The 24,263-nt window shown below is 31.5% G+C and overlaps 2 protein-coding genes across 2 annotated transcripts; both read left to right on the top strand.

Annotated features, from left to right (window-relative positions):
* The first annotated feature begins 1,454 nt into the window (after positions 1-1,454).
* Positions 1,455-2,207, top strand: LOC103308873. The gene has a single exon (XM_008183019.1). It carries the CDS (start codon positions 1,455-1,457, stop codon positions 2,205-2,207), a length of 753 nt encoding a protein of 250 aa, XP_008181241.1.
* Positions 2,208-10,508: 8,301 nt separating this feature from the next.
* On the top strand, positions 10,509-13,523 carry LOC107883176. The gene is made up of 4 exons (XM_016802741.1): positions 10,509-10,579; positions 10,648-10,898; positions 12,238-12,771; positions 12,886-13,523. Exons 1-4 carry the CDS (start codon positions 10,509-10,511, stop codon positions 13,521-13,523), a joined length of 1,494 nt encoding a protein of 497 aa, XP_016658230.1.
* Positions 13,524-24,263: the final 10,740 nt, after the last annotated feature.

Here is a 24,263-nt window from a genome sequence, read left to right as displayed (position 1 = left end):
GAGGTAAGACTTTTTTGGTGGCATTTTACTAAAAACAAATGTGAATAATAAAATGTATACTTACGCGTTTTTAATAAAAAAAAATATCCAACTCCAAAGGCGCCGGAGATTATGTCTGTTTATAGTTTGTTTGTTACCGTGGCAACGACTTAAATGTTCACTATATTTATAGAACGAATCATTTTGTACGACGTCACTCATGGCATCCATTTAAAAACAAAAATGTCGATCTGAAATCTCAAAATTCCCGTTTTAGCACCTACCAGGGTTGCTCCTCTCACGATGAAAACTATCCTATCTTTTAAGTTGGACCAAATTACACACGTTGTAAAAAATTTCATCATGACCGGTCCATTAGTTTCGGAGTTCATTCCGGACAAACATTGTGACACGAGATTTTTATATATAAGATATTTATATATTAAGATGAATTTGATCCAGATGACCCAATGCTGTTGCCACCATCTACTAGTTATGCTACAGAAATTGCACCACTAGGAACAGAAGTAACTGGTATGAATTTAAATATTTGAAAAAATTAATTATTTTAGTTTTAATGTAGGTATTTTATTATTTTATAGAACAATTGAAAGTGGACCAGTCATTACAAACTACAGCTTGTGAAGCATTAGACAGTTATATTGGTAATATTTAACTATTTTGTTTATATGTTAGTGTTGACTCTTTGACCTTTGTGTTCAACGTTATATTGTGTTTTTTGATTCATTGTAAGTATAAAAAAATGTATCTAACTTTTTTTTAAATGTAAGTGATTTTTGTATAGAACTAATTTATTGGCTATGCCACTGTATGCTTGGTGACTGGTAGTTTAAAATTGTGTATTAGGTTTGTAATTACAATTAACATAATTACTTATATTTTGTTAAATAGTTATTAATGTGATTTTTTATATCTACTAATTAAGTATTTTATAAGTAACTGAAGTAACCAATCAGTAGAAATTAATAATGAAATATGTATATTTAAATGTGATACTGTAATATAACAATATTGTTTGACTGTTTTATTTATTGAATTGGATTTTTTTTTTAAATACATTGTGTTAATTTGATAGATCTGGAAAAATATCCTTCTTCTGAAATTCATCCCGATGATCCTGTTAATGAGATACCAACAATTCAAACTGAATTTAGACAACGTGTAAAGAATGGCCCATTCCAACCTATACTAAAGAGTTACCCAAAAACAGCGTTCAGTGGTACATTACGACATTTTCAAAGTCACTGGTATAAACAGTTTCATTGGCTTGAGTATAGTTAAATAGGAGATTTAGCATATTGTTTTCCTTGTCAGATGTTTACACATTCTTCAGGAATCAATATTGGACAGACAGAATTAACTTATTCAAAGACAGGTTTAAATATATTATTGGAATATTATTATTATATATATATAATTGGAAACTAGCTACATCTAAATTTAAATTGCATCAAATGTCTAAGGTCCATTTAAACAGCTCTACTTCTTTGAACATTTTTTTTAATTTAAAACCAATTGACACAATTTTGGATGAAAATAGAGAACTTTTGCGCAGTCAAAAAGAAAAAACAAGACTAAAAAATAGACAAATTATGAAACGCCTGATTGATATAACGGTTTGTCTTGGTATAGGTGGTAAACCGTTTCGCGGACATAGTGAAAAGTCTAATGATATTCACAAAGGACTGTTTTTGGATATAGTTGGACTCTTAAAAAAATATGATCCTATTCTAAATGAACATTTGAACAATGGACCAAAAAATGCTATGTATTGTAGTAATCGTATTCAAAATGACTTAATTTTTTCCATAACTCAATTGATGAAAAGACAATTAAAAGATTGTATACAAGATAAAAAAATATCTTTGATTTCTGATGAAACAAGTGATTTAGGGCATCACGAGCAATTATCAATTGTTATCAGATACTTTGATGACACCAAGTGCTCTGCTGTAGAACAGTTTTTGACGATGAAAAGAATAAAGTCAGTTAATGCTCAAAGCATTTTCAATACACTGAGTGATGTCATTGAAGAATATAATATTAAATGGGAAAACATTGTTTCGACATGTTTTGATGGGGCTGCGACAATGGCAGGTAGTACTGCAGGTGTTCAAACTAAATTTAAAGAAAAGAATAAAAATATATTTTTTGTACACTGTTACGGACATTGTTTAAACCTAATTTTAGTTGATTCTGAAAAATAGAATTGCATTTGATTTTTTTGGAACTATTCAGTTGGTGTATAATTTCATAGAAGGTAGCTGTTCAAGACATGCTATTTTTGAGTGAATTGTCAATTCTACCAATGCAAAACTAAAAACTCTAAAATCATTATCTAATACTAGACGGGCCTGCCGATCTGAAGCTGTAAGTGCAGTAAAAATAAACTATTCATCTCTTTTAGTAGCAATTGAAGAAATTATAGATTCTACCAAACAATCTGAAGTTAGAGTTAAAGGTTTAGGTATTATTTTTCAACTAAAAATGTTTGAATTTATATTTGCTCTAGAAATGTTCCATCCAATTCTTAGTGCAGTGTTAAAAGTAAGCACATTTCTACAAACTTCAAACATAAATTTGTTGACAGCTGTGGAAGTAGTAGATTCGTTGAAAGAATCGCTCAAAAAAATGAGAAATGAGGAATATGAGTTTCAAAATATTTATAAAAATACTGTTAAATTATGTAATGATATCAATATTCCAATTCCAGCTGCAAAAAAAAGAAAAATTTCATCAAAAGTAGATACTTCTCATACCAGCCAGTATTTCTTTAAAACTAAAGAAGAAGAAATGAAATTAACTGTATATAATACAGCTTTGGACCAAATGATCAATGGAATATCTATTCGTTTCAATCAAGAAACAATTAACATGATTAAAAGTATAGCTCATTTAATAATTTTACAAACGAATGATGACGATATATGTACATTAGCTACATCATTTAATCTAGATACAGAGACTTTACAAACAGAAATACGACTCTTACAAAATTACGACAGTGTTCCTAAAAACGAATTTAAAAATAAATGTGATGAATTGATTAAATGGTTAACTTCTTGTGATAGACAAAATATTTTCCCTAGTATCTTAAAATCATTAAAGTTATTTGTTACAATACCAGTAACAAGTTGTAGTTGTGAAAGGACTTTTTCAAAACTAAATATAGTTAAAACAAAATTACGAAGTACTATGGGTCAGGATAGATTAGATGGACTTTTAAACATGTTTATTGAACAGGAACAAGCGTATAATGTTAATTATGAAGAAGTAATAGACATTTTTAAAACATTGGACCTTACCGCAAAACGACGTATGGAACTTTAATAAAACACATTACCTATTTTAAAAGTTGTTCAAATTATGTTTTCTTATTTATTAATTTTTTTATTATGTATTTTTAATTAATTATGACTCATAATAAACAAAGATATTATTATTAGAAATAACTTATTAAAAGCTTTTTTAGTAATTTAATGTTTAACCCAACTCTTAACCATAAAGAACAATATATCATGGTTTAATAGAGCCATGCATATACTTGATTTTGTGTGAGGATTTATTTAAATTATCGTTAGGTAACTCACATCAAGGTGATTATTGGGGAAAATTGGGTGGGGGGGATTGGAGTCTGGACTTCTTTAGCCAAGGTAGGTATTGCCTCCCCTGCCAAGAATACCTGCGCACGCTTGTGTTGATTATATATTATGTATGATGATTTGTTTTCTTTCATATAGGCTGTTTGTGATCACCAGTGTCGCTATATACATTGTTTTGTTGGAAATGTTGGATCTGTACACGATCAAAGAGTAGTTCGGCTTTCTGAAGTGTATAATTATATAGATGATCCATCAAAATTTCCAAATGATGGCCATATAATCGGTGATGCTGCATATACAAACCACGAACCGTATCGTGACAATGGTCATTTGACTGTGAAACAAAAAAAAATTTAACTTCTGTCACTCTTCAGCTCGGATGGCCATCGAGCGATCATTTGGCTTACTGAAAGGCAGGTTTCGAAGTCTGCTTACGACACTTGACATGGAGCGCATCGACCTAATACCGACATTTATACTGTGTATTACATAATATTTGTTTGATGCAAGGAGATGAACTTTTGAATTCCTTGATACCACAACAAATATTTTCAGAAGAAACAAATAATATTGAATTTAGAGAATGTATATCAAACCGTATAGGTTTATTAAAGCGTGACTCAATCTGTGAAGAATTAAATATTAGAATTGTATAATTTGAACATGGATGATTAGTGTAATTATAATAAGTGCTATATAATACACCATGTAATTGTTAAATAATAAAGTAACAATCACTATTAATTATTTGTAAAAAAAATTTAATTTAAAATATTGGTTTAGTAAATAGTAACATTATATTTGTTCATAGCTAAACATAGGTTAACCTATGAGTTAGATTGTTGGTAAAACTTGCAGAATTTTATTATTATTTTAATTTTAAAAGATAATTTGTGTTATAGAACCTTACACAAGATACATTAATAACTGGTTTGAGTCTTAAATCAATCAGACCAATGTTTACTTATAACTTATAATAATATTAAACTTAATAATTAGGAAAAGCAATATAGAGATCAACATGAATGTATCATTTATTTATCAACATAAATGATAATATTATATAACAACAACTGTATTAAATAAAATAAAATTCATAACTCCTTGTATATCAGTATAAAATAATAAACTTACAACTTAATAATTAGGAAAAGCGATATAGAGATCAATACGCTATTTATTTATCAATATAAATAGTTAAATAATAATATTATATAACAACAACTGTATTAAGTAACATAAAATAAAATACATAACTCTTTATATGTCAGTAGTAAGTATAAAATAATAAACTTACGACATAATAAATAGGAAAAGCAATATAATCTAGAGATCAATATTACTTCTCTAGAGCCGTAACCAATCTTGATAATAAATCAAGAGCCTCTTTCTTTTGTTCCATTTTTTCCCTATGTCTTCTTTCCCTGTTTTCTTCATCTATTGTTTTATTTTGTTGAATAGCTAAAACAACTTTATCCACAGTTTGTATTTGTTTTAATTTTTTGCTCGGCGGTACACTGCTTAATGTTTCAGAAGCAACATTTGAAACTGTTTCATTATTTGTTGCATAATTTTTAACACATGTGGAAGAAACAGTAGCAATTGGTTTCATATATATGGTTTTGTTCCAATAACAGAGTCCATCCTAGACAGCAATTTTTTGTTTAATAATATTATTATAACATTATAATAACGAATAATATTAGTATAACGTTATTATAATACTCTTATAATATTATCATTACAAAATGCTGTCTGGGTGACTTAGTTGTATTCTGTATATTATTTAGGTAGTATATAAAAATAAAATTATAATTTATAATCTGTGGACTGTTGGTTAGGCATTCTAGGTAAAGAAGATATTGACCTACATCCTGATGATCCAACAAATCAAGTTCCTAAAAATAAAGTTGAGTTCAAACAAAGGACCGTATCAACCAGTAAATATAAATTTTCCAAGAAGTACTTTTGGTAATAGGTACCGAAGCTTTCAAAAATCATGGTATCAGCTATATCCTTGGTTTGAATATAGCCCTAAAGCAGACGCTGCTTATTGTTTCACTTGTCGGATGTTCAGTGGTTCCGTTGGGCTAAATGCTGGACAATCTGATGGAGCTTTTTCAAAATCCGGTTTTAAAAATTGGAAACAATCTACAGCAAGGTTTAATTGTTACCAAGGATCAAAATGTCACCTCAATAGTACTAAATCTTTAAAAACTGCTACAAATCCAAATTAAAAATCAATTGATACCATTTTAGATGAGCAAAGAAAAGATATACTCAGTCAAAAAGAGATAAAGAGATCACAAAATAGAGAAATTATGAAAAAATTAATAGATATTGTACTCTGTTTGGGAATTGGTGGTAAACCATTTCGTGGGCACACTGAAAAAACTAATGATGTATATAAAGGACTATTTTTGGATGTTCTCAGGCTATTGCGCAAGTATGATCCACTTTTTGAAGAGCATTTTGTATCAGGACCTCAAAATTGTCTTTATACAAGTAATCGAATTCAAATTGACCTTATTGAATCCATTAATCAAGTTATTAAAAAATACAATAGCAAATAAAAAAGTATCGTTGGTAGTTGATGAAACGAGTGACTTGGGTCACCATGAGCAGTTATCGATTGTTATACGATATTATGATTCACAAAAAAGATGTGCATACGAACAGTTCATTTGTATGAAACGAATCACTCAAGTAAATGCTCAAAGTATATTTGATGTATTGAGCGATATTATTTGTGAGTATAACATAGTGGGAAAATTTGGTTTCAGTTTGCTTTGATGGAGCTTCAACCATGTCCGGCAGTACTGCACGTGTACAGGCAAAATTTAAGGAAAAAAATCCAAGACTATATTTTGTACATTGCTATGGGCATTGCCTAAATTTAGTTCTGGTTGACTCCATTGGGAAGGATAATAGAGTTACATTTGTCTTTTTTGGATACATACAGTTGATATACACTTTTGTTGAGGGTATTTGTATGCGTCATGCAGTTTTTGAAAAAATAGTTAATACTACGAATGTAAATCTTAAAACTTTGAAGTCCATTTCATCCACCAGATGGACATGCCGTTCTGAAGTGGTTAGTGCCATAAAGGCTAACTACTCCTCTCTTTTGATTGCAATTGATGATATTACTGACTCAACTAATCAAGCAGATGTAAGAACCAAGGGTTTAGGTATCTTATCTCATATGAAAAGTTTTGATTTTATATTTGCCTTGGAACTACTAGATCCGATTCTTTGTTTAATATTAAAAACCAGTACATGTTTACAATCATCAACTATAAATTTATTAACTGCAGTGCAACTTGTTGAAGCATTAAAAAATTCACTAAATTAAATGAGAAACAATGTTTCAAATTTTGATATTATTTACAAAAATTCTGTTAGATTTTGTGATGATCAAAACATTGATATGTCCTGTCAAAAGATAAAGAAAAATTTCCACAAAGATAGATGGCTCAAGTCACACACAACATTACTTTACTAAAGAACATGAAATGAGAAAAGTCTATTACAATATGATTTCTGCTTTAAATATCAGATTTAATCAGGAAACAATTGATTTAATAAAAAGTGTAGGTATGTTATTAAACCTTCAAATTAGTAGTGATGATATTAACAAATTAACAGACACATTTGATCTAGACAGTAAAATTCTAAAAACCGAAATTGACCTATTAAAACATACTGATGGTATACCAAATGATGGACAAATAAATATTGATAAATGGATTAAATGGCTGACTGAACCTTATAGTGGAAGAGAAACTATATATTTTAATTTTTTTAAAGCTTTGCAAATATTTATGGCTATTCCAGTTACAAGTTGTACTTGCGAAAGAACATTTTCAAAACTTAGCATAGTTATAACAAAGCTCCGCAGTACAATGAAGCAAGAACGCTTGGACAGACTTTTGACAATGTTCATCGAGCAAGAATTGGCATACAATATCAATGTCGATGAGGTGATTGAGACATTTAAAACTTTAACTCCAGTTGAAAGAAGAATGGAGTTATGAACTGTAAAACTGTACAATTAATATATTTCTTTTTTAATTTAAAAAAAAAAAAAATGTATTTGTTTTTATTATATAAATTATTACATATTTAAATATTTTATACCCTCAATAGTAGGTGATAACGAGTAGCTAAATATTAAAGTATGAAATAATTGTATTGTTTCTTCCTTCAATATTCAAGTATCTTGGCTTGGCCCACCCTGCCATAAATGTCTGCGCACGCCTATGGGTCATTCATTTATTTTTTATAAATTTTTTTTATGAATCATTTACCTGCTGTAAAGGCTCAGTCAAACAGAGGGTGACTTTTTGTCCGGCAATCAAAAAATGAATCCGGACTTTTTGTACAACTTTTTTCATTCCGGACTTTTTGACTTTTCGTCCGCCATGGTTTATGGGTACACGGACCGCGGCGGGCAAGCGGTCTTTGTATTATTTTACAGTGCCCGCGCGGGCAGCCCGCTTTCTGTTTGACCAAGCCTTAATATAAAAGCCTATAAACATATACAACTCAAGCCAAAAATAAAAATACTATTTAGACTTATATAATATAATATAATATAATTAATTAGTATATTTTATAAATATATTTTTTATTAAAGGGTAAATAAATTGAACGTCTTAAAAATCGATCAAGTTCGTTAAAAATATAAACGTCGTTCACGTATCGTTCACTAAAAATGAACGTTAACGCGTGAACGTGCGTTCACGAACGACGTTCTTTCCAAACACTGCAGCTTCTAATAATGAAGTTATTGGCTTTATAATTTTATCTTCAATAATATTTAACACTTGTATTTCACTTTTACAAAAATAATTATTAAATGTAAAGATAGAGCAAATCTAACTGCTGACATATGTAATTGCTCAATACTTTTATTGATACCAATTTCTTTAATGACAGGTACCTATTTTAGGTAAATTTTGAAATTCTTTAAACCATAACTAGTAATTTCTACTAGATTAAACATTATTAGAGTATTTTTTACATATGCCACAAATCATTTTGGATTGCTATATCGTTAAACGTACCTATATACTTACTTATAGTACCAATATACATATAATTATTATAGTATATTATTTTATGTTTATTACCTACCTGTATAGTGTGTATATACGTTGTACTTCACGAGCGTTGGACTGAATTACTGTTAGTGTCACACATGTCAACGAAAGGAAAATGACAAATTCATAACCATCAAAATAAGAAATGCATAACATCAACTTTAAGCTGGGGACACACTATTCACATGCCACGTTTTAACATAACTTTACACGCGACTTGTTAACACACCGTTAATTTTAAATCGCGTGTTGACGTGTTTATTTTTAAATATTATTCTATTTTGTGATCATATTTATAACACTCAACGCTTTCCCACTCAATTATTATGAAAATAGGTACTTACTATATTTTTTCTAAGTTAAATTAATTAGGTAATAATAAATAATATAATATTTATTTAAAAAGTATCAAACTGTATAGAATTATTAACCATTAATTAAAACAATATTTTTATATTATAGTTTAAATATCTTCTTTTTTATTTTTTTTTTTTTTATTATAAAAGCCGCTAGTACATACTATGATAGCTTGACAATTACATAAAAATAATAGAACAATATAAAATTAAGATTAACAGACAATTAAGTACATATATATACTATAGTTTAAATATCTTATATTTAATCAATCAAGTATACAATTTTTTTTTTATAAATTAATGATAATATACAAATAAAAATATCATCAAAGTTTTAATATTAACCATTACAAACCTAGAAAATTGGGAATTTAATTATATAATTAAAAAATTATTATTTTCATTAATTGATTCTTCCTCTTATAATCTCTATATTTATCACGTACTTCAAATGATCGTTGTGTACTATTTCCTCTTAATGGCTCTATATTTTCAAGACCTTCTCCAATTTCACTTTACTCGTTTATATCATCCAAATAATTATCATGACTACGACAAAGCATGTTATGAAGACAACATGCAGCAAGCAATATTTTTTCCACTGAGTTAGGCTGTACTTAGTATTCCAAATGCGTTCTCCACAACACGCCGTGCTCGCGAAAGTCTATAATTAATTCCCCTCATTTCCAGTTACAAATACTTTATTGTACGGTCTCATGAGATATGATTTTAAGGGAAATGCTTTATTATATCTGCAACAATCACGTATGGCATAGGTTCTCCATTGTCTTCTAGTGGTGTATCTTTGGGTAAATCCAACCATTTATTTTCTAAAGCATTTCCTAATGTAAATTTGGCAAATACATTGCCATCTGAATTACGACCACAAGATCCCAAATCAATGGTTATAAATCTATAATGAGCATCCACTAGAGCAAATAGACTATTGAATTTGACCCTTTATAGTTTTAGTATGCTGATCCTCTTTTTATCGGACACCTAATATTTATGTATTTATCATCGAGAGATCCAATACAATTGGAGAAATTCCACAATTCTGTGTACTCTACTCAAAACAAGATCGTGACCAGGCGGCCGAGTTGTGTGCATGGGCGTGGCTTTGTTCCATGGCAACACCTGATGCGTCGCCATAGTGGGGACGGCATCTGGCCATATGTCTTACCGCCGCCTGACGAAAACCTGTCACCGCCTGGTCACGGTCTTATTTTGAATAGAGTATAGTTCACAGTATATAATAGATGTTTGTTAACAAATACAATTACCTATGCTTAACCCGTAAGTGGTATGGTACGGTCACACAGACCGCTGCAATTTTTTGTTTTGATTTAGGTGATAAGGTATTAATGATACAATCAAAGAGGTTGGGTTTACCTTTCCACAGAGATAGTATAAAACAGTAACTAATGGTTATGGAGGTAAACATGTTAAATACTGGTGTTAACAGCTGTTTTAAAGTGATAAGCGGTCTAACGGACCGCACCGTACCATCAATGTAATTATTTTTTCTTATCAAAATTTGACAAAGTTCGTTAACTTTTTTTATTTTTTCGTTATTTTCAGTTATAAAAAAATAAAAATGGATGAAGCTGGTTCATCTAACATTAGGATAAATGACCCGAACTTTCAGAACATTATATCAGACATATTATCCGAAAATTGTTCAGAGGTAAGTGATGATGTTACTGATAATATGTGTATTGATAGTAATCATAATTCCGAATCTGAACAAAATTTAAGTGAATCAGATGAAAGTGAGACAGAGAGTAATACTGATAATGACGATGACATTAGACCATCGAAATTCTTGTATGGTAAAAATAAATTTAAATGGTCGGTTGAGGAGTTCGCGTCTAAAAATACGAGAACTTGTAATGAGACAAAACAGAGTACCCAATTACGTGGCGCACTCTAGCGTTGTATCATTACTCCGACTATCGCCGCTCACGCGCGCCGCCGAACAGAATGAAGCAATAGAAACAATATAGATAGCGCCGTGCGACGCCCGAGTATGCGGACCGATGCCGCCTGCCGGGAAATCAAGTTTTCCCTAGGAAAGAGCAGGAACTGAAACTTGAAAATAACATAGTATTCGGAATCAGCGGATTCCGAACTATAATCCAGGTACTAACGCGTCATTCAAATCAAGAGCTACAGCCATGAAAATACGAAAGTATTACTTATCCAATCGAAGGGAATCGGTGAGCCATGAAGTACATAAATACAGGTCGCTGGCCATCGATCAATAAGTTACTCTCCCTGCTGAGCAAAGAGAATCACAAGCCGGACGATTGTTATAATCGTAATACGGATGTGAATTTCTACGCTACAAAACAGCCATAGCTCCAAGACTGAGCAAGCCGGACGACAATTCTTGTCGTAATACGGATGCTCCACAGTCGACCCGGCACTCCTACTATCCGCCATCTCCGAGTGCGACGTGAAGTAAGGTTTCCTGTGATTCACGCAACGCCGACTGAGCGCCACCATACGCGTCGACTAGCCAGTCCGTCCTCGTGAACACAGCACTACGCCGAGCAGACTACGGAAGTATCCAGTCACCGTCCGTCAACTGTTCAAGTCCAAGCAGCTATCCGCATACCACCACAGGGCTGAGTCACTGCTGATACCACACATTCATTACGCAGCACCGGTTCTTAAACCTGAGTCGCTCGCAGTATTGATAGCGGGAGCAAAACCACCAAATAACAACGAACTTCCGAAACCAACCGTGAGTTCTATGTTGCACACCTTCCCCCCCCTTGAATTTATGTTATCCCTAAATTACATATTTTATTTGTGAACTCGTAAGAGTATAAAACGATTTTTATCTGTAATATTGTAAAAACAAATATTCATTTGTATACATTGAAAATTAAATATATGAAAATAAACGTTGAATAAAACAATTCCATCAAACACAAACAGCGTTTCGGTTTTCATTACAAACTGCTCGACACAATATTATTACTAAACTTCCTGGACTGCGTGGCCCGATCAAACAATTTGGTGATACTGCTCGCCCTTCTGAAATTTGGAATATTTTATTTACTGAGAATATAATAAATGAAATATTGGTATGGACAAACATAAAAATTGATAGTTTTCGTCATAAATATAAAAATTGTATGCAAAGTTTCCTAAAAAATGTAGACGAAGTTGAGCTAAGGTCATTGTTTGGTTTGCTATTTTACTCAGCTGTATTTAAATCAAATCATGAAAATGCAAACACCTTATTTGCAACTGACGGAACAGGACGTGAAATTGTTCGCCTGGTCATGAGTAAAAAACGGTTTTTATTTTTAATTTCATGTTTACGTTTCGATAATTCTGATACTAGAACTGAAAGAAAAGAAAACGATCCACTCGCACCAATTTCTGAAATTTTTAATGAATTTATTGAAAACTGTAAATTGAATTACTCTTTGAGTTCATGTGTTACCGTGGATGAGATGTTAGTAAGTTTTCGTGGTAGATGCAAATTTAAAATGTATATACCTAATAAACCAGCTAAATACGGGTTAAAAATGATGTGCTTAACTGATTCGCGCAGTCATTATTTATTTAACGCATACATTTACGCCGGACAAAATACTGATGGAATTACCTTAGATCATACAGAAAGGAAGTTTTCTAAGCCTACACAATCAGTTTTACGGTTGTCAAAACCAATACAAGGGACCAACCGTAATATAACTGCGGACAATTGGTTTAGTTCCATAGAACTTGTTGAACTTTTAAAAAAGAAAAAATTAACATATGTTGGTACACTAAAAAAAAATAAACGTGAAATACCTCAAGCTTTTTTACCAAAAAAGAAAAGTACAGTTGGCCTTACTCAATATGGATTTACAAAAGATCTTACACTTTTATCGTACGTACCAAAACCAAATAAAGCAGTGTTATTAATCTCATCGATGCACAATCAAAAAGGGTTTGACAATGATGTCCAAAAACCTGAAATCATTTCTTATTATAATAGTACAAAAGGAGGCGTTGATGCATTGGACGAAAAATGTTCTGTTTATTCTACTGGACGTCGTACTCGTCGTTGGCCGTTAGCAATTTTTTACAGACTTCTTGATATTTCTTCTGTTAATTCGTATGTCTTATATAATTCTTTTAAAAATAACGAAACAATGACAAGAGCCGATTATTTGAAGAGTTTAGCGTTTGAACTTGTGAGTCCAGAATTAGAAAGACGCTTTAAAAATACATGTATCTCACGTGAAATAAGGAGTGGAATCGGAAGAGTTCTCGGTAAATCAAAAAACTTAAAAGATACGCCAGTGTACGAAGACAAACTGGAATCACGAAAAACGTGTCGAATATGTCCTCCTAAGAAGAAAAGGAACACTATTTATCAATGCAAACTCTGTGGGGATCCCATATGTCTTGAGTGCAGCAGAAAAATTTGTTCAAATTGTTTCGGAAACTAAGTACCTACCTAACTGTTTATTTTTTATTTATATTTTTATTCAAGTTGTTTTGTAAAAGTATTTAATTTTTTTTTTTATTTGAAAGTTGTTTATTTATTTTTATTTAGTTTAGTTGAAAAGAAAAAACATTTTGCCTGTATACAATTTTTTTTTATTCTTGTAGATTATTATTTCAGTAAATATATATTATTATATTTTATTTATGTTTAATATATACTATGTAGGTCAAGCAATAAATATAAAAAAATAAGTCGAATATGCGATTTTTATTTCATTTAAAATATGTAGAATGTAGATCTATCAATGATAAAAAAGGGCTATTTTGACTTACATTATTTGTATCTAAAAATTAAAATTTTTGAATCATTCTTTTTCTTATATTGCTTTTAATTATATCTACTTCAATATTTAGATGATGATAGAGTTCAAAACGTATTTTTAAACACTTTAGGATTTGCCGAAGCACAAGTAAGATATAACATAGTAATTTTTTAAAATGTCTAAAAAATTTATTATTTTCTTTAAAAGTGTTAAATTTGAGTCGAAAAAATGATAGTCAAATAAAAGTTGACACTGTAAATGTATTATTTCTGCAAATAACTCGATGGAATAATTGAAAAATATGGTCTTAATATAATTAACAAAATTAAGTGGTCCAGGAGACCGCACCATACCATTAGCGTGATTTATTTTCACCATACCACTTACGGGTTAAGGAAACCCGAATTTTATGCTTATAGAAATTAAAAATATTCGCTGGATATGAAATAAATTCATAAATCACCGAACATGTAATTTTATATTTTTTTTATAATAGCTGATAAGTGCAAGTCAGAATGGACTAAATTACGAAATTGTTTTCTAAATGCTATTAGAAAACGTAGAAATACTTCAAGTGGTCAAGCAACTAAGAATATTCCACCTTGGAAGTATTCCCAACAAATGGAATTTATATAGCCCTTTTTGGAAAACCAAGAGTAATATATATTATAATTTATAAAGATAAATATAATATAGAGGGTGTAATACTGTATAGGAATACCTGACAAGTGACAAATGAAAAAAAGATTTGTTCTAATCAATGTTTAAAATTTTTTTTATGTAATTTACAGACGATTTCACTGTACGTACCTAAAAAAATTTATTTTTATTTTTTAATACAGAAAATAAATAAATAATACCTGATATACAATAATTTCTAAATTTAGTTTTTTATTTAAGCCTTGTCAAGGGCAAACGTAGGTGGGGGTTGGGGGTCTACCCCCCTAAAATATCAGGAACAAAAAATAAATTATCTGATCCCTACGAAATAAATGATGTATTACTAATAAATAAATTTTAGATTTTTTTTTATTACATACACTATATTTTTATAATTAATTATATGTGTACTATATTAAGTACCATATACTTTCAGTACCCAAAATAAGGAGTAATAGTGTAATACAATATGAATAAATTTGCCACTCTATAATAAGGTAGATAAACTTATGAGGAATCTTTTTTTTTTCATAATTCTAATTTCGAACGCTAATACAAAATTATTGTCTACTTTTTTTTTCCCCCGGTGCTTTGGAAACTACTGGGAAATTTAAATTATTACTTTCTGAATGTACCAACTAGATTTGAAGCTGAAAATTAAGGCATTTCGACTACTTACCGTGTAAACATAAAAAAAGAAAATTAAAGATCGATTTTTATAATCATAAACAAAATCAAAATAGGTACCTAACCTGCAGTGCATGAGTTAATAAATTATAATATAGATTATAAATTATAACAAAAGTAATTTAATTTATTAGGTCTTCTTGTTACACCCAGCATAATATACATAAAAAATTAAATATGCTTTTATTTTTTATAATTAACGGATAATGTACCATAATATGGTGGTGTTTAGGTTTTAAAGTATTTTGGAATAATTTTTTATATAATTCATGGTGTTCAGAAATAATTGTTTGCAATAAAATTACATCCTGATTTTGTATCCATTTTCAAAAAATAATGTCAAGGATTTTTTTTAATAGAATATATAAATTCCAAAGTTCAGATTCTTCTGGCACCAAATCTCCTATTATCAACCCGAAGTATTTTTAAAACATAACATTTCAGAGGCTGACATTTTGAGACATCCTTCTCGTTTCAAACTTGTATCAGTAATTAGTGTTGGCCTACTTCTAATGTCTACTGGCCCATAATTAAAGGGCTCTATTCTGTTATTTAACTTATCAAGAGAAAAATACTTGAGATTATAAATCATTTCTTTCAGTATAAGATCTATATCATATTTGCATACCCCTTCTGCCATATCATGCATTATATCCACACTATAGTTGGTAGTTGCATTAAAAGATCCTACATCATTCCAGATACATGGTTCTTTAATACCAGTAACGGACACATCATTACACATAACATCAGCTGTATAATTAACAGTGTCTCTTAAGCTGTTATCATTTTGTATAGATTGTTGATGACATTCTTTTTTATGAGTTTTACAGAATCGACAATGATAATTTGCAACAAAACTCTCAACAAATCCTAGAATAGAGTGTAATCCTAGGTTATCATCGAGAATTAATCCTAATTTAAAGAAAATATTATAGGTTTTGTTATCGACAACCACTTCAATCCCAGTTGACTCTAAAAAATTTAGCTCTGCAAGAAGATCTTTAAATATAGCACGATTCCCAAAACAATTTTTATCATCAGTTTTGAAAAGAGCGACTAAATAAATATAATTTAGTGATGATGCTAGTTCAGGTGGTTAACAAGCAAGAGAAATGTATACAGCTCCAAGTTTTTGTGTTCCAGCATGAGAACCCAACAGGTTATTTACTTCAAAATCGTCGTAATAAAGAAAATAGGGTAAAATAATTTTATTTTGGTTATTTAGCTTAACTTTCCATAGGGAAGATTGAACAAAACTTTTGATTATACATGGATTATTGTTTTCCTGTACTTGTCTTAGATATTCAACTATATGACAATAAAAAAATTAGAATGTTCAAATTGATTTTTCAAAACTAATCTCAAGGATATCATAGTCATTTTTACATTTTTTGGTTCTAAAATTACTCTACCACTAGTAAGTCTATCATTTAACCTTTGTCCGATTATAATCTGATAAGGTCTTATTAATACACCTATATTTTCTAATAATTGTAAATATTACAGTAAATATTACTTTACATGAATAACAATAATTCAATAATTATAATGACTCAAAGAAAAAATTCCTTGTACCCTACCTATTGAATATAAGGATTATAGTTATTAAAGTAAAAGATACATAGGTACCTGAAAATATCTGTTGACGTTTAAACGTTGACAAACACTGGAACACGGAACACAGTAGCACACAGTTACACACAATTGTAAAAGATTAAAGAATATTATAATGAACAATTTTTGGTTGCAGAAAATCAAAACAAACAACTCGTTGTACATAAGCACATAACCTTAAAAACGCTACTCGGTTCAATATTGGTATAATACTATCCTAGCTTTATTTTTATGTTGATTTTACAAAAATTAAATAGTTAAAATATTTTTACTATAGTCTTTGTTAAATAAACCATAATATAAGTTGTTTTAACGCAAACATGGTTTATCAATAATCAAGGCAGTAGGTAATAATTATTCCAACTGATATACATTGGTTATTATTATCATAAATGTAGTTGTTCTAAAAATAATATTGTTTACCAATGCTGTAATAATATAACAATATTAGAATAGTTATTTAAATAGACACACAATAGTTGTAATTATAATACATTTAGTTGATTTAACAATATTATTTTTAACAATAAATAAATAGTAATTTTTTTTCCATGGCTAAAATAGCAAAGCGTCTGCCAAAGGCAAACGAAGCTAAACTTCGTATTGAAGTATGTTATAAGGTTTCGGAAACAGAGTTGGCTCACTTATTGGAGGTTGAAACAGTCAATTAACAAAACACAGCACTAAACCGTCAGTATTTTATAACACTCAAAACCAAACAACACATTTACAACCTCACAAATTTGAATTTGCATCCAGAACAAAGTGAAGGTAGGTGAAGGTGTACCTCTTCAACAACAAATTCAAATGTCCAGGCTTATGTTTACGGTGGTCAAAACTACTGTCGTCCACTCCTGAACACCAACTTACGTCTTCACCAACCACATTTCGAGTACATTTCAGAAAAAAGTTCTAACCAATACGAGTCCCTTAATTAACATTATATTATAAGTACCCATGTTTTTTTTATTTTATAATAATATATAATATATTATACAAATGAAAAAAAAATTAAATTGTATTAATTACTTACCTTAAGCATAGAGCTAATCTTAGTTCAGATTGCACTGGTGCCCAAAATTGTTTGTTTTGCTTTTTAATATCGTCCTTTATCAAATTATGTAAATCAGAAAATTTAAAATAATTATTGAATTATTTACTCAATTGAATATTATTATTTAATTGTGTTAAGGCCAAAGAGCTTACTAGGCGGGCTTTGGTAAACGGTTTAGTGGACTGTAATTATTGAAATAAGTTTAACGCTGTTGTTGTTACATAAATTAAATGGCATTTAATTTCCTTTCTTTTCTTATAAATAAACAATAACAAATTTTGCCTGATGGCACAAATAGAAATAGTACAAATATACAATTTTTCTGGCTTGACAGCACAGATAATAATTAACAATGTAAATTAATATGAATATAATATGTTTGGCCTGAGGGCACATATGAATACTGTATAAATGATTTTGGCTTGACAGCACAGATAATTAACAATGTAACTTAATAGTATAATAATATGTTTGACCTGGTGGCACAAATGAACACAATATAAATGATTTTGGCTTGACAGCACAGATAATAATTTACAATGTAACTAAATAGTATAGTTTGTGGTGCACTAGTTAACCTAACCTAACCTATAGGCGATTCAAATTAAGAGTTCCCGCCAAAATAATTTACAAAATGGCGGTTCAAAAAAGTACTCTATACATTATACTAATATACGTATTGGGCTTTATAATCTTATTTTTTATTAATAGAATCATGCATTTTTTTGAATAGTAAACACTTATTGTATAATTTAAATTAATAAAACTCTTGTTATTGTTTGTTTTGTTGAGATGATAATTTATAATTTTTAAATATTTCTCTCGTTGTTTTTAAAAATAAAATGGATAAGCAAAAGGCATTTTTAAGCATTAATGAAATGTTTAATTATCTTCAGTGTACTCCAGGAGCAAGGTGTGTTTCAGAAGGGGAGGAAGTTTTAAATGCAGGTTTGTGTATTGCTTAAACTTTCAACTTAAATAATAATACATTCATAATTTAACAATTATTGTTAATTATACAGTATTTTGTCATGTAGGTCATATAATATTGTGTGGAATAAAAAGTATAATAGAAAGTAAGATATGTTTATATGCATTATGTTTACAAACTAGTGAATTAACTAGTCATCCTCATGACATAAATGGTTCAATTGAAATGGAAAAACTAAAAAATGATATTAATTACAAAATAAAGTTGGTTAAATTTCTTTGCTCGTGTAAGGCTGGAGCAATCGGCCGTTGTAAGCATGTATCAGTAATTCTTATTCAATGCACAAGGTATTAATTAAACACATGATATAACTAATGATATTTAATTTAGAAATGTTGATAAAAATAGGTATTATATTATTTTTATTATAAACATATTTTATTATTAACTAGTATGTATCTTTGTTATATACATGTTAAAATATAGTTTATATTCAACTTATTTACAATACTCACCTAAATATTTACTTTATTAGGGAAAATTTATTGGAATTTGAGAAAATATCATCTACAGATATAAAATGTGTTTGGTCTACTAGAAAAGAAACGTCAGTACAAAATTACAAACCTAGGCCTTTAATAGATACAAATTGCATTAAAGCACATGACTTAAATATGCCATCAACAGTATCTGAAATAGATATTTTAAAAACTTTAATACAAACAAATCCAAACAGTGCCTTAGCAAAACATAGGTATACAATAAAACTAAATTTAGTTGTATTATGTAATTTTTTAAAATACATATTTTAATTTTATAAGAGTATAATAATATATTTTTTTTAAATTTAAATGTATTAATATTTAATATTTGTATAGCATTGGTAGAATAATGTTAGTTGATGGTTTGAATATTGCTAATGACAATGATGATGTCAAATTAGAAAAATATATTGCAAATTGTATTTTAAACAAATCAGTTCAGTCAGTGGTTTTACTTCAGCTATGTTCTTACACAGAAAATGTAAACGAAATGAAATCTTGTTGTAGAAATACATCTAATTCATTATTAGTTTGTGATATTAAGGAAGTTTATTTTAAATCTAAAATAAATATAAGTAATTGGAATGAAGAAAGGAAATATAGAATAACTGGGAGTCGGTGCTATTCCATTTATACTTATAAAGGCATATTTACTATATAAATAATATTTACAAGCCTCCGGCAACTGATTGGCCCACTCCTGCTCTTAGTACGATCAAATATCCAGCAATATATATTGGCGACTTTAATAGTCACCATACAAGCTGGGGATATAGAGTTAATAACCTGCGGAGACAATCTAGTAGCGTGGAGCGAAGCTGAAGGAGTAAAGTTAGTCCACGACGCGAAACAAAAAGGTACTTTCCACTCTGCAAGATGGAACAGAGCGTATAACCCAGATTTTTGCTTTATATCAACGGAAAGAAATAGAGCTTCCCTACCAACCCAGAGAAGAGTCTTAGGAGACTTTCCAAATAGCCAACACAGGCCAGTAGTCATAGAGGTAGGATACCAAATCCAAACAATTAAGTCTATTCCTAGCCAAGATGGAATTTCTGAAAAGCTGACTGGATCTCCTTTACAAAAAATATAGATGATAAGTATAAGATGGATTCCACCAAGTAGTGGAAATTATAGTCGCTTCTCAAACCTTGTCATAAACTATGACTATATAGTTTATATAAACTTCTTTTAAACAATCCGGTAATAGTGATGATGCAAAGAAAACGCTTGAGGTTTTAGATAAACAGCGCCGAGACAGATGAATAAAGATGGTTGAAAACACAGATTTCAAATATTCCAGTCGTAGAGCATGGCGCCTTCTTCGCAGACTCGGATCTGATGGATCCTCAAAATCTAACCCCCCAAAGATTAATCCAAACCTCATAGCTAACCGTATAATTGAAATGTCTAGAGCTCCATCACACAAACAATTTATTATGGATATTAAGAAAAAACTCTCTATTCTCAAAAAAGAGGCTGTCAGACGAGACACGATATCTGCTCCATTTTCACTTGATGAGATCAACATGGCTATATCTAAACTTAAGATCGGGAAATCTGCCGGTGTAGATGAGATTTTCCCGGAGTTTTACAAACACTTTGGACCACGCACTAGAGCTTGGCTAGTCTCCTTTTTTAACAACATTTTGGAGAATGGAAATATTCCCCCAAAAAAAGCCAAAATAATAGCAGTCTGCAAGCCGGGGAAACCAAAAGACCTCCCTCAGAGTTATCGTCCAATTGCACTTCTGAGTATTAGCTACAAACTGCTTGAAAGGCTGATTATTAATCGGATCAGCCCTACTATTGATCGGGTTGTTCCTGCCGAACAGGCTGGGTTCAGACCGAATTGAAGTTGTACTGACCAGATATCGGCCTTAACTTCGTTCGCGGAAAACAGTTTCCAGAGGAATATGAAAACAACAGCTGTTTTGGTTGATCTATCAGCTGCCTACGATACTGTTTGGCGAACAGGCCTATTGACAAAAATACTCCTACTGTTACCATGCCTCACACTATATAAACTATTGAATAACATGCTATGCAATCGCATGTTTTCAGTTCATTTAGGAGAGTTGCAAAGTAAAGTACGTCGCCTAAACAACGGCTTACCACAAGGTGCCTTGCCCCGATATTATTCAACCTCTATAAATCTGATCTGCCAGCTACAAATTCCCGTAAGTTCATCTATGCTGATGATATCACACTGGTACCGGGAACGGTTTCCACTCAATCCCGTCGAAAGCGTCGCTAGCGGAGATTACTGAAATCGGACTGAAACTCGCAAGAAGCAAGCTGGCCCCGTGGCAAAGAATCGACGCATTAAGAACTTTCTTCTACCCCTCGGCCGTCTACCTACAAAGGATGGGGACTTTCGCGAAGACGGACTGGAAGAAGATCGAAAATCTGTTGAGGCCAGAGATTAAGGCTACCCTGAACCTTCCCCAAGAGGCATCTAACGAGTACCTGTATGGCTCCACGTTACAGGGATATTGTGGCATTCTCGCAGAGGACTCTGACATCTCGGCAATCGACAGCGCCTTCAAGCTGTTAACCTCCCCCGATGGTAGAGTTATCAGAGACGCCGATGATCATATGAGAAACACCACTCGGAGGAGGATTGGGCGGCCCCCCACGAATACTGAGCTTGGCGAATACCTGTCTGGGTCAAACGTAGGCCCGTTCGCCGAAAATCGGGGAAGCGGCGTGGCAAGTGTATGGTCAAGGGCTCGAAACGCCTCCGGGAGGCTGTCCGCAACTTGATCAATGGATGGACCCCCCTCTCTCACTCTCCAAGGCACTACGATGCGTGCGAAACAGAGGAGGGAGGTGATGCGAACTATCCGGGACAACTTCAGAACCTCGAGGGGCCTAGCCCTGATCGAGAAACCCGACCAATGTCGAGCGTTGGAGTGTGTAGCTGCCCACTCCGCCTCGTGCCACTTCATGAAGATGGGCGACTTCTGCAGATTCGCGGACTGGTGGTTCGTACACTGAGCCAGGCTAAACCTGGTGCCGCTCAATGGGTCGTCCTCATGGAGAACTGGTGACCGCCGATGTAGACGCTGTGGGCATACAATAGAAAGCCTCGCCCACGTCGTCAACCATTGTATGCGGTACACCAGCCTCTACATGGCGAGACATAATTCCCTTATTGCCAGGCTGAAAAAGGCGGCCATGAGAACTGCGGCCATGTTGGCTACTCAACACAATAAGTTTGAAGTTACCGAGGAAATATTAACAAATGACCTAAAACTAATATCAGATTACCTACATAAATGGCGACTTATACCTAACACAGATAAAACCGTAGTGACTACATTCCACTTAAACAATCGATTGTCAAAATACAAGCCCCAAATTAAATTTGGTGGAAAAAGTCTTGAATACGATCCAACACCGAAATATCTAGGAGTGACGCTTGACAGACAGTTAACTTATAAACATCACATCGAAAATACTGCTGCTAAACTTAAAACTCGAAACAACATTATTCATAAACTAGCTGGCTCATCTTGGGGGGCAGCTATGCTCACCCTAAGAACGTCGGCCTTGGCGCTAGTCTACTCTGCCGCTGAATATGCCTCCCCAGTATGGTTAAATAGTTCGCACTGTAGCAAGATCGATATTCAACTTAATCACTCTATGCGTATTATCTCTGGTACTGTCAAATCGACTCCGATAGAATGGCTCCCAGTCCTCTGCAATATTCTACCACCACACATCCGGCGTAAAAAGGCTGCATGCAGAGAATGGTCAAAATACTTATCTAATACATCCCTTCCATTAAATCAAGACACGTCAAACCAGAATCTTAGGCTAAAATCTAGAAAACCTGCTTATCTAACTACAACCAGACTCATTGATAACCTGTATGACGGTATGGACGAATGGAGACTAGAATGGCAGAATTCTACCATAGACAAATATAGCCTAATTAGAAGCCTGGATAGTCCAGTTCCTGGTCAACAACTAGCCCGTCACGAGTGGGCATGATATGAGTTGTTTATATCATGCGAGTGGGTAACACTTAATCACCTACGTACAGGACATGGTCGCTCCGGAGAGATGCTACATAAATGGAAAATGAGAGATAGTCCGGGCTGTGACTGCGACCACCCATTACAGTCCATCTCCCATATTATAAGTGATTGCCCTCTCCGCGCATTTAACGGGACAGTGGAAGAACTCCACTATGCAACTGACAACGCGGTCAAATGGATAAAGACACTTGACATCCAACTTTAGACAACTATCAAATAATTGACAACATGGAAAAGTTACCCATAGCCTTAATTTTTTAAGTTTAATATCGTTTTACCGTTTCGTGAATTATTTATATATCTTTATCTGTATCTAGTTTGTAATGCTTGCATATTATTACCATACGATAATAATAAAAATGCATATTAATATATTCTTTTGCATTTTAAAACCACACGTTTTAAATTATTTTTTTAATACATTAAATTATATTTTAGGTACCTACTGATTGGAAAAAAAAGCAACAAATTATTTCAATTCTAAAAAAATAACTAATGATTATACATGTCATGGTTAATATGAAGAAGGAAATGCTCCCAATACATATATTTCAAAAACTGGGGCAATAGTAGAAGAAACTGGTATTATTGTTTCAAATTCAAATCCATGGCTGTCTTACTCACCTGATGGTGTAATAATGGATAACCATGTACCTAAAAAATTATTGGAAATTAAATGTCCATATTTAGGTAATTTGTAACTAAAATACCATAACCATTTTCACATTTTAATTAAATATACGTTTTAATTTAACTTAGGAAAAGAAAAATCTATTGATGATATTATTAAAACATGTAAATTTATTGAAATCGAATTATTGTAAAATTAAAATGCAAACACCAATATTATGCACAAGTACAATTTGGAATGACACTTTTAAT

The sequence above is a fragment of the Acyrthosiphon pisum genome, chromosome X (genome assembly GCF_005508785.2).
Source record: "Acyrthosiphon pisum isolate AL4f chromosome X, pea_aphid_22Mar2018_4r6ur, whole genome shotgun sequence".
Taxonomy (NCBI): Eukaryota; Metazoa; Arthropoda; class Insecta; order Hemiptera; family Aphididae; genus Acyrthosiphon; species Acyrthosiphon pisum.
The sequence above is the reverse complement of the archived record's forward strand: the minus strand, read 5'-3'. Positions and strand labels throughout refer to the sequence as shown.